The sequence below is a fragment of the Oncorhynchus nerka genome, linkage group LG11 (assembly GCF_034236695.1).
Source record: "Oncorhynchus nerka isolate Pitt River linkage group LG11, Oner_Uvic_2.0, whole genome shotgun sequence".
In the NCBI taxonomy this organism is placed as follows: Eukaryota; Metazoa; Chordata; class Actinopteri; order Salmoniformes; family Salmonidae; genus Oncorhynchus; species Oncorhynchus nerka.
Genome location: NC_088406.1, coordinates 40,224,655 through 40,236,861, shown reverse-complemented (window position 1 = coordinate 40,236,861; position 12,207 = coordinate 40,224,655). Strand labels below are relative to the sequence as shown.

The 12,207-nt window shown below is 41.9% G+C and overlaps 1 protein-coding gene across 1 annotated transcript; it reads right to left on the bottom strand.

Moving 5' to 3' along the window:
• Nucleotides 1-3,630: 3,630 nt before the first annotated feature.
• Nucleotides 3,631-5,144, bottom strand: LOC135573919 (olfactory receptor 6N1-like). The gene has a single exon (XM_065024125.1). The coding sequence runs from the start codon at nt 4,994-4,996 to the stop codon at nt 4,058-4,060; it is 939 nt and encodes a 312-aa protein (XP_064880197.1). The 5' UTR covers nt 4,997-5,144; the 3' UTR covers nt 3,631-4,057.
• Nucleotides 5,145-12,207: the final 7,063 nt, after the last annotated feature.

Below are 12,207 nucleotides of genomic sequence, written 5' to 3'. Positions count from 1 at the left end.
CAAAGACACACACAATAAATACTTACATCAAAGCACGACTCCAATACACACACCTCTTTGGATGTCAACTAAACATGCTATTTGACATTTACAATTAACTTTGTGGTTGAACTTATTTTCTCAAAGCTGCACTGCCCCCACAAAGTTACACTTTCAAACTTGGTGAACTTACATTGCAGGTGAGTATTTTACATATAGAATTCAATCTTTGTTAGAGGATCCATTCAAGGCCAGATCAGGGTGGCTGAATACAGATGAATTACTACAAAATATGTAACTTCAACAAGAAACTCAATACAGAGAACTGGCGAACCTTTTTTATTTTACTTGCACTTGTATGTTCTACTCTATTGTTGAAAAACAGACCGTTTTTGGCTCTGGCACTGAAATAAAATAGTTAAAATCTAATTTGAGGTGTCTGGTATTGAATTTTGCACTTCCGTTGAACCCGAAACTGCAACAATGTAGCTCTGTATAGTAGACTATTTTACATCCTGTTGTGCTAGTAGAAAAAATCCTAACACTACATCAGGGAGGGAAGGGCCCACAAAGCTACAATCAATGGTTGGCTAGTCAATATGTCAATCCAACTCAAGGTTTGTCCAATGACAAGTGTAAATCATTTGGTTTACTGCCTGAAGCTATACATAGCCTACTTTGTGCCATTTCTAAAACAATCATCGTTGTTATTCTGTCTCTCACTGTTCAAATAAACCTACCATTAAAAGTATAGACTGATCATTTCTTTGTCAGTGGGCAAACATACAAATCAGCAGGGGATCAAATACTTTTTTCCCTCGCTGTACATGTTAAACTTGGTTATAAGCACATAGATGCGTTATCACAACTTAATAACCTAAAAAAAACTTTCTTTTGGGATTTGTGTATGAAATGGAACCAGAGGCTAAAGGATGGAAGACCGATATTCTGATGTTTTTTGAAAGCGCAATGTGAGTTTTTATTAGAGTCATTATAGCAATGTAACGTTATTGATCTGTCAGTTTTCCTATATAATTCCCTACTTTTCACACTGACATGGTTTAAACAGCTCTACAGGCTTCACTGTTATAGTGCACAGTCAGTACACAACACTATGCTCATCATAATGTTGTCATAAACATTATGCTCGTCTTAGCAGGATCAGATGGTGACCGGTGTCCCAGCAGGGTCAGACAGCGAGGGAAGGCCAGTCTTTAGAGCGCAGGTGAATTTTGCAGTCTATTATAATAATGAGTGAATAGATATAAAGATCCATCTTGAGTTTATGGGTAGGCTACAGTCTGAGATCTGGGAATAATGGTCATTTCAATTATTGAAAATAAAAGAAAGCCGCACACTCTTGGAGCTCAGATGCAAAAAATGTAATACCAACGTTTCGACAGCCAAGCTGTCTTCATCAGGGTATAATCACAAACACTGCGGGATGACTCGTTTATATAGTGTCAAAAGACACACGTGTCTGTAATCATGGCCAGGAGTGGCCTAATATCATTGGTTAATAATCAAATATTAAAATGTCATACAAAGAACAGCATACAAACAAATGGATAGCATACGATCATAGATTAATTTGACTATACAAGTTTACACACAATTACAATGGCAAAGTCACAATAATCACGAGAATGGCTTCAGATCAAAGTCTACGTTGAGACTGAAGGGCGCAAGGGTCTTTAAATTAAAGATCCAGGCAGCCTCTCGTTTTAACAATAAATTATCAAGGTCACCCCCTCTCCTAGGGAGGGTGACATGTTCGATGCCAATATAACGCAGAGACGAAATCGAGTGGCCTGCCTCCAAGAAGTGGGCCGCAACTGGAAAAGTAAAGTTTTAAAGTAAAGTTTTTACACCTATTTTCAAGTTTCCTTGAAATGCTTCTTACGAAGCCACTCCTTCGTTGCCCGGGTGGTGTGTTTGGGATCATTGTCATGCTGAAAGACGCAGCCAGGTTTCCTCTTCAATGCCCTTGCTGATGGAAGGAGGTTTTCACTCAAAATCTCACGATACATGGCCCCATTCATTCTTTCCTTTACACGGATCAGTCGTCCTGGTCCCTTTGCAGAAAAACAGCCCCAAAGCATGATGTTTCCACCCCCATGCTTCACAGTATGTATGGTGTTCTTTGGATGCAACTCAGCATTCTTTGTCCTCCAAACACGACGAGTTGAGTTTTTATAAAAAAGTTATATTTTGGTTTCATCTGACCATATGACATTCTCCCAATCTTCTTCTGGATCATCCAAATGCTCTCTAGCAAACTTCAGACGGGCCTGGACATGTACTGGCTTAAGCAGGGGGGACACGTCTGGCACTGCAGGATTTGAGTCCCTGGCGGCGTAGTGTGTTACTGATGGTAGGCTTTGTTACTTTGGTCCCAGCTCTCTGCTGGTCATTCACTAGGTCCCCCTGTGTGGTTCTGGGATTTTTGCTCACCGTTCTTGTGATCATTTTGACCCCAAGGGGTGAGATCTTGCGTGGAGCCCCAGATCGAGGGAGATTATCAGTGGTCTTGTATGTCTTCCATTTCCCTAATAATTGCTCCCACAGTTGATTTCTTCAAACCAAGCTGCTTACCTATTGCAGATTCAGTCTTCCCAGCCTGGTGCAGGTCTACAATTTTGTTTCTGGTGTCCTTTGACAGCTCTTTGGTCTTGGCCATAGTGGAGTTTGGAGTGTGACTGTTTGAGGTTGTGAACAGGTGTCTTTTATACTGATAACAAGTTCAAACAGGTGCCATTAATACAGGTAAAGAGTGGAGGACAGAGGAGCCTCTTAATGAAGAAGTTACAGGTCTGTGAGAGCCAGAAATCTTGCTTGTTTGTAGGTGACCAAATACTTATTTTCCACCATAATTTGCAAATTAAATTCATAAAAAATCCTACAATGTGATTTGTAGGACCTATGATGAAAATTACAGGCCTCGCTCATCTTTTGAAGTGGGAGAACTTACACAATTGGTGGCTGACTAAATACTTTTTTGCCCCACTGTATATATTTATGACACATCTGATTTGCGCCTGTCTCAGTGGACTAATCCACTGAGGAGGCAGCGGGATGCCACGGTCCAGAAATATGGGGATTGTGGCTCTCTCTCTTATTTCATGAGTATTCATTGTTTCATAACTTCATTGTGTGCATTGTTTGCTATCTCTATCAATTCCCCATTACAAATATCACCAGTAGTAGCCTACATTTACAGTTAATTCACATAATTTGGAATCTGCAATGTTTACTTGGTTACGGTGATTTACTGTTCTCAATGTCGGAGTGGATATGTGTTTTGCAGAACTCACAACCTATGCTCTTATTATGCATATAGAAGTATGACTAGTCTACCTGGCTTGCGTGCAAATTTAGGCCTATAAATGTGCCCATTTAGGGATGTCTGATAGTATTTCTGATTGTCTTAACGCATCACCACTAATGAACTGTGGAGCTTCTCAAAGTAATTTTTCAACACCTCAAACAGCAAGTAAACAGTGTTTTTAGAATCCGTTAAGAATGACAATAGTATTTGAACAATATTTCCAGCTCTCTCCTTTTTGATAACCACTCGGCATGAGAGGTAAAAATGTAATGCTCTGATCCAGTGCAAATGTCATAAAATAACTGACCCAGTTGATAGTTGATACTGTGTTTCGAGATGGTTGCAGACAGGCCATGGATAGCAAATGTGATTTATAGGATATTTATTTGTATCAGGATATTTTCTGTGTTGGCTTTATGTCAGCTTTTTTTTTACATGGTTGGCAGTGGCAATAACAGTTACTTTTAGACTTGTATCATTTTCATTTAGATTAATATTGTAGAATGTTGATTAACCACAGACAATGATTGAGATACAAAGACTATTAATAATAATATGAAAATCATAACTGGCACGCAGGTTGGTAGAAGATAAATAGGCACGTTAGATGTGTCTATATATGAAAAATATATGTTTTAAAATTTAGACAAATCGATTGGTTGATAGAAAAGACCACTTTTGGTTGACCAAGGCCCATGTTATCCTTGCTTCTGATATAAAGCAGTATCTCTGTTGTGTAAGATCATGTAACTAACGTTTCATATCAATGGTTTTATGTGCATTACACTTTCTAAAAACTGCCCTTCGAATCTTCTGGAGGTTAAGTCCATATATGACAGGGTTAAAGACAGGTGGTATAACAAGGAATTGTACGGCCATTGCATTACGCATATTTAGTGTAATATTTACATTACTATTCCATCCTTGCAACGTGTCAAACAGGGTCACTGTGACGAAAATAAATATTGTTATTAAATGTGGCACACATGTCTGTGTGAACTTAATCCTTCCCTTAGACGACTTTACACAAGTCCTGACAATCATACAGTAAGAAAATACAATGAAAAGTATCTGTAAAACATTAACCACTATTACAAATTTGTTCAAATTCTGATTGATGGTTATGGGTAAACATGCATGTTTCAGTATAGACGGAATGTCACAGAATATCTTATCAATGCGAGATCCACACAAAGGAACTCTGACGGCTAAACTAAGTGCTATGAGTCCTATAAATAAAGGACAACACCAAGACAATAAGAGTAACTTTCTAACAGTTAAAGATGTCACAATGGTATGATATAGTAGTGGTCTGCATATTGCCACATACCTGTCGTAAGACATCACTGTTAGAGTAGAAATTTCACACATGACAGATGTGTATATTACACAGGCTTGAGTGAAACATCCACCATAAGATATCACCTGAACATCTGACTGAAGGTCCAGTAACAACTTGGGGTAGAAACCAGCAGTTCCATACAATCCATTGACACATAAACTACACAGAAAGATATACATGGGCTCATGGAGACCTTTCTCCTGAATGATTGTTATGATCATAGTCAGATTCACAGTGATGATGAGAAGGTATGTGATAAGAGGCAATATAAAATAAACCGATTTGTTGTTAAATGTCTCTTGTAAGCCAAAGAGATAAAATAACTTGACTTGGGTTGAGTTCTCCATAGCTTTTGTTAATTTTCTTCCTCTGGTCAATGCAGCAATTCTTAGTCCTTACAAGGCTTCAGTGTGTATGAATGTGAATGAATTCAAGAGTGAATCATTTGATTCTGTGTAGGCTCAGAATCTTGTGTCCATGTGTCTTCTTGCTTGAGAGAGGGATACTGCTTCAATAACTTGTCCTGGTAGCCTCTAAATATATCATAGTGTATGATCACATGGGATTGTAGTTTCAGTGTCAACATGTAACCCCTCCATAGAGATGGATCTATATTGAGTTTATGACAAGCAACTCATTAGATTCTATTTACTCTATTTATGTATTAACCCAGCAAACAGCGGCTGTCCTAAGGACATTCAGCAACGTTCCCATTAGGTCCATTTTAAGCAGCGTTTACCAAACTCTGTCCTGGGGACCCCAAGGGGTGCACAAACATTTTTTTGCCCGAGCACTACATAGCTAATTCAAAATATCAAAGATTGATGATTAGTTGATGATTTGAATCAGCTGTGTAGTGCTAGGGCAAAAACAAAACGTTCACCCCTTGGGGTCACCAGGTCAAAATTTGGGAAATGCTGCTTTAAGGGTTTCAGCGAGATGTTATCCCACTGATGTTCTGAGAACATTGTAGGAACATTAAAACATGACATTAACATCGGGACCATAAGAGGGTGTTCAGTACAGATACTGGTTTGGTTGCAGTATAACGTTATGATAAGATATACTGAACAAAAATGTAAACGTATCATGCATCAATTTAAAATATTTTGCCTAGTTACAGTTCATATAAGGAAATCAATCAATTGAAATAAATGAATTAGGCCCTAATCTATGGATTTCACATGACTGGGAATACAGATATGCATCTGTTGGTCACAGATACAGTACCTTGAAAAAAGATAGGGGTGTGGATCAGAAAACCAGTCAGTATTTGGTGTGACTTCTATTTGCCTCATCCAGGGCCGACACATCTCCTTTGCACAGAGTTGATCAGGCTGTTGATTGTGAATATTTTCCCACTCCTCTTCAATGGCTGTGCAAAATTGCTGGAGATTAGCTGGATGTAGGTACACACTGTCGCACCGATCAATCCAGATTATCCCAAACAAGCCTGGTGAGTATGCAGACCATGGGAGAACTTGGACATTTTCAGCTTCCAGTAACGGTGTCCAGGTCCTTGCAACATGAGGCTGTGCATTATTATGCTCAAACCTGAGGTGATGGCGGCAGATGAATGGCACGACTATTGACCCCAGGATCTCATTACAGCATCTCTGTGCATTCAATTTGCCATCAATAAAATGCAATTGTGTTCATTGTCCATAGCTTATACCATAACCCCCACCCCCCCCCACCACCACTGTGTTGACAACGTTAACATCCGCAAACCGCTCTTCCACACGATGCCATACACGTGGTCTGCAGATGTGAGGTCGGTTGGACATACGCTACCGTTCAAAGAAAAAGCCATATCTCAGACAGGCCAATAAAAAGAAAATATTAAGATGGGCAAAAGAACACAGACACTGGACAGAGGAACTCTGCCTAGAAGGCCAGCATCCCGGAGTCGCCTCTTCACTGTTGACGTTGAGACTGTTGTTTGGCGGGTACTATCAAATCAAATCAAATCAAATCAAATTGTATTTGTCACATACACATGGTTAGCAGATGTTAATGCGAGTGTAGCGAAATGCTTGTGCTTCTAGTTCCGACAATGCAGTGATAACCAACAAGTAATCTAACTAACAATTCCAAAACTACTGTCTTATACACAGTGTAAGGGGATAAGGAATATGTACATAAGGATATATGAATGAGTGATGGTACAGAGCAGCATACAGTAGATGGTATCGAGTACAGTATATACATATGAGATGAGTATGTAGACAAAGTAAACAAAGTGGCATAGTTAAAGTGGCTAGTGACATAAGGATGCAGTCGATGATCTAGAGTACAGTATATACATATGCATATGAGATGAATAATGTAGGGTAAGTAACATTATATAAGGTAGCATTGTTTAAAGTGGCTAGTGATATATTTACATCATTTCCCATCAATTCCCATTATTAAAGTGGCTGGAGTTGGGTCAGTGTCAATGACAGTGTGTTGGCAGCAGCCACTCAATGTTAGTGGTGGCTGTTTAACAGTCTGATGGCCTTGAGATAGAAGCTGTTTTTCAGTCTCTCGGTCCCAGCTTTGATGCACCTGTACTGACCTCGCCTTCTGGATGATAGCGGGGTGAACAGGCAGGGTTCGGGTGGTTGATGTCCTTGATGATCTTTATGGCCTTCCTGTAACATCGGGTGGTGTAGGTGTCCTGGAGGGCAGGTAGTTTGCCCCCGGTGATGCGTTGTGCAGACCTCACTACCCTCTGGAGAGCCTTACGGTTGAGGGCGGAGCAGTTGCCGTACCAGGCGGTGGTACAGCCCGCCAGGATGCTCTCGATTGTGCATCTGTAGAAGTTTGTGAGTGCTTTTGGTGACAAAAAGGGGGCGGCCCGTCAGGAAGTCCAGTACCCAGTTGCACAGGGGGTCGAGACCCAGGGTCTCGAGCTTGATGACGAGCTTGGAGGGTACTATGGTGTTGAATGCCGAGCTGTAGTCGATGAACAGCATTCTCACATAGGTATTCCTCTTGTCCAGGTGGGTTAGGGCAGTGTGCAGTGTGGTTGAGATTGCATCGTCTGTGGACCTATTTGGGCGGTAAGCAAATTGGAGTGGGTCTAGGTGTCAGGTAGGGTGGAGGTGATATGGTCCTTGACTAGTCTCTCAAAGCACTTCATGATGACGGAAGTGAGTGCTACGGGCGGTAGTCGTTTAGCTTAGTTACCTTAGCTTTGGGAACAGGAACAATGGTGGCCCTCTTGAAGCATGTGGGAACAGCAGACTGGTATAGGGATTGATTGAATATGTCCGTAAACACACCGCCAGCTGGTCTGCATGCTCTGAGGGCGCGGCTGGGGATGCCGTCTGGGCCTGCAGCCTTGCGAGGGTTAACACGTTTAAATGTCTTACTCACCTCGGCTGCAGTGAAGGAGAGACCGCATGTTTTCATTGCAGGCCGTGTCAGTGGCACTGTATTGTCCTCAAAGCGGGCAAAAAAGTTATTTAGTCTGCCTGGGAGCAAGACATCCTGGTCCGTGACTGGGCTGGGTTTCTTCTTGTAGTCCGTGATTGACTGTAGACCCTGCCACATGCCTCTTGTGTCTGAGCCATTGAATTGAGATTCCACTTTGTCTCTGTACTGACGCTTAGCTTGTTTAATAGCCTTGCGGAGGGAATAGCTGCATTGTTTATATTCGGACATATTACCAGACACCTTGCCCTGATTAAAAGCAGTGGTTTAATGAAGCTGCCAGCTGAGGACTTGTGAGACATCTGTTTCTCAAATTATACACTCTAATGTACTTGTCCTCTTGCTCAGTTCTGCACCGTGGCCTCCCACTCCTTTCTATTCTAGTTAGAGCCAGTATGCACTGTTCTGTGAAGGAGTATTACAGCGTTGTACGAGATCTTCAGTTTCTTGGCAATTTCTCGCATGGAATAGCCTTAATTTCTCAGAACAAGAATAGACTGACGAGTGTCAGAAGAAAGTTCTTTGTTTCTGGCCATTTGAGCCTATAATCAAAAACCAACAAATGCTGATGCTCCAGATTCTCAACTAGTCTAAAGAAGGCCAGTTTTATTGCCTCTCTAATCAGAACAACAGTTTTCAGCTGTGCTAACATAATTTCAAAAGGGTTTTCTGATGATCAATTAGCCTTTTAAAATTATAAACTTGGATTAGCTAACATAACGTGCCATTGGAACACAAGAGTGATGTTTGCTGATAATGGGCCTCTGTACACCCATGTAGATATTCCATAAAAATCTGCCGTTTCCAGCTACAATAGTCATTTACAACATTAACAATGTCTACACTGTATTTATGATCAATTTTATGTTATTTTAATAGACAAAAAATGTGCTTGTCTTTCAAAAAACAAGGCCATTTCTAGTGACCCCAAACTTTACATAATAGGATTGAAAAGTGGTAGACATTATTAGAAAGTAAATTAATAAATGTATATGTGGAAGATCGAAATTACACGTAGTCTCCTATCTTAATGTATGGCCTTTCTCTTGCATTTCAAAGATAATGAAAAAAGAAGACGCATATTTTTTGTTTGCATTTGTCACGATCCTCTTCCTGTAAATGACTGGACCAAAGCGCAGGCGTGGTACGTGTTTATGATATTTTATTAAACACTTGAACAAAAATAACTAAGAGGAAACGAACAGTTCTGTAAGGAAACTAAACCATACAGAAAACAACTACCCACAAAACCATGTGGGCAAAAGCTACTAGCTAGTATGGTTCCCAATCAGAGACAACAACAGACAGCTGTCCCTGATTGAGAATCATACCGGCCAAAGCAAAGAAATACAAAAACATAGAAAAAGGACATAGAATACCAATCAAATCACAGCCTGACCAAACCAAAATAGAGACATAAAAAGCTCTAAGGTCAGGGCATGACAGTACCCCCCCTCCAAAAGGTTGTAGGGGAGGGCCTGGGTGGGCATTTCTCCGCGGTGGCGGCTCTGGTGAGGGACTTGAGGGACCCCCTCCACCTCTGGCTTGGCCCACTTAGGTGGTGCCTAGAGCAGGGACCCTCGCCGCCGTCCCGGGACTGGGGACCCTCGAGAGAGCCCCGGACTGGAGGACGTCGCTGGAAGCTCCGACCGAAGGGCGCCTCTGGAAGCCCGGACAGAAGGGCGCTCTGGACGCTCCGACCGAAGGGGCGCCTCTGACGCTCCGGACCAGGGCGCCTCTGACGCTCCGACCGAAGGGCGCCTCTGACGCTCCGACCGAAGGGCACCTCTGGACGCCCGGACCGGGAAGGGCGCCTCTGACGCTCCGGACTGAAGGGCGCCGCGGACGCCCGGACCGAAGGGCGCCTGTGGGAAGCTCCCGACCGAAGGGCGCGCCTGGACGCTCCGGACCGAAGGGCACCTCTGACGCTCCGGACTGAAGGGCGCCTGGAGGAGGAGACACAGAGACAGCCTGGTACGTGGCTTATGGCCAATGTCTCCTTATATTGCTGTGAATGGGCCTACACTTTCTGTCGTTTCCCCAAGGTGTCTAGAGCATTGTGACGTATTTGTAGGCATATCATTGGAAGATTGACCATAAGAGACTACATTTACCAGGTGTCCGCCTGGTGTCCTCCGTCGAAATTGGTGCGTAATCTCCAGCTGCATGTATTTTTCCATGTGATTCAGAGGAGAAACCAAACTGCCACGAATGACTTATCATCGAATAGATATGTGAAAAACACCTTGAGGATTGATTCTAAACAACGTTTGCCATGTTTCTGTCGATATTATGGAGTTAATTTGGAAAAAAGTTTGGCATTTTGATGACTGAATTTTTTGGGGGTTTTCTTAGCCAAACGTGATGAATAAAACGGAGCGATTTCTCCTACACAAATCATTTACATTACATTACATTTAAGTCATTTAGCAGACGCTCTTATCCAGAGCGACTTACAAATTAATATTTTTGGAAAAACTGAACATTTGCTATCTAACTGAGAGTCTCCTCATTGAAAACATCCGGTTCTTCAAAGGTAAAATGATTTTATTTGAATGCTTTTCTTGTTTTTGTGAAAATGTTGCCTGCTGAATGCTAGGCTTAATGCTATGCTAGCTATCAATACACTTACACAAATGCTTGTTTTGCTATGGTTGAAAAGCATATTTTGAAAATCTGAGATGACAGTGTTGTTAACAAAAGGCTAAGCTTGAGAGCCAATATTTATTTCATTTCATTTGCGATTTTCATGAATAGTTAACGTTGCGTTATGGTAATGAGCTTGAGGCTATAATTATGATCCCGGATACGGGATTGCTCCGCAACAGGTTAACACTCGCACCTCTCCCGTAGGTTCAATGCCACATTCGCCCGGCACGGGCAGAGCGCAGGCATAGGGCGAACTGAACCTCCCAGCTCCCCCGGAGACACAGTATGCAGAGCCGGCGCAGGATACCCTGGGCCGAAAAGGCGCACCGGAGACCAAACGCGCTGAGCTGGCACAATCCGCTCTGGCTGGATGCCCACTCTCGCATGGCACTTGCGGGGGCTGGCATATAGCGCTCCGGGCTATGAGCACGCACTGGAGACACCGTGCGCTTCACCGCATAACACGGTGCCTGACTAGCACCACGTTGCTTCCGGTAAGCACAGGAGTTGGCTAACAACTACCCACAAAAACCACGTTAAAAGCTACCTAAATATGGTTCCCAATCAGAAACAATGATAGACAGCTGTCCCTGATTGAGAACCATACCCGGCCAAAACAAAGAAATACAAAAACATAGAAAAAGAACGCCACCCAAATCACACCCTGACCAAACCAAAAATAGAGACATAAAAATCTCTAAGGTCAGGGAGTGACAGTATTATCTTTTAACAGATCTAATGTGTTATATTCTCCTACATTAATTTCACATTTCCAAAAAGTTCAAAGTGTTTTCTTTCAAATGGTATCTATAATATGCATATCCTTGCTTCTGGTACTGAGCTATAGACAGTTAGATTTGGGTCATTTTAGGTCGTGAAGATTGAAAAAAGGGTCCGATCCTTAAACACTTTCTGTTTGGTCTCTTTACAACACTTAAAAAATGTATAGAATTCTTACATATGAGTATATGTTAGGAAATATAGTACAAGCCAAAGAAATCACAGTTAAAACAAGACCCCATGTTATATTTTCGTGTAATATTTGAACAGGCAAGCTTGACTACCGAGTAGTTGTCACAATACACTCTGTCTATAACATTACCACAAAATTGCAGTGGCAAACTCAGGGGGAGATAGGGATGACGTCCATGCAAAAATAATACAACCAGCCATTCATTATTTTAGGTTTCATAATATTGTTATCCTGTTGCTTCTACTCGGGACGCTTGCGTCCCAACTAGAGCTCTGGAAATGCAATGCGCTACGCTAAATGCTAATAGTATTAGTTAAAACTCAAAAGTTCATTAAAAATACACATGCAGGGTATCGAATTAAAGCTACACTCGTTGTGAATCCAGGCAACAAGTCAGATTTTTAAAATGCTTTTCGGCGAAAGCATGAGAAGCTATTATCTGATAGCATGCAACACCCCAAAAGACCCACAGGGGACGTAAACAAAATAATTAGCATTTTCGGCGTTACACAAACC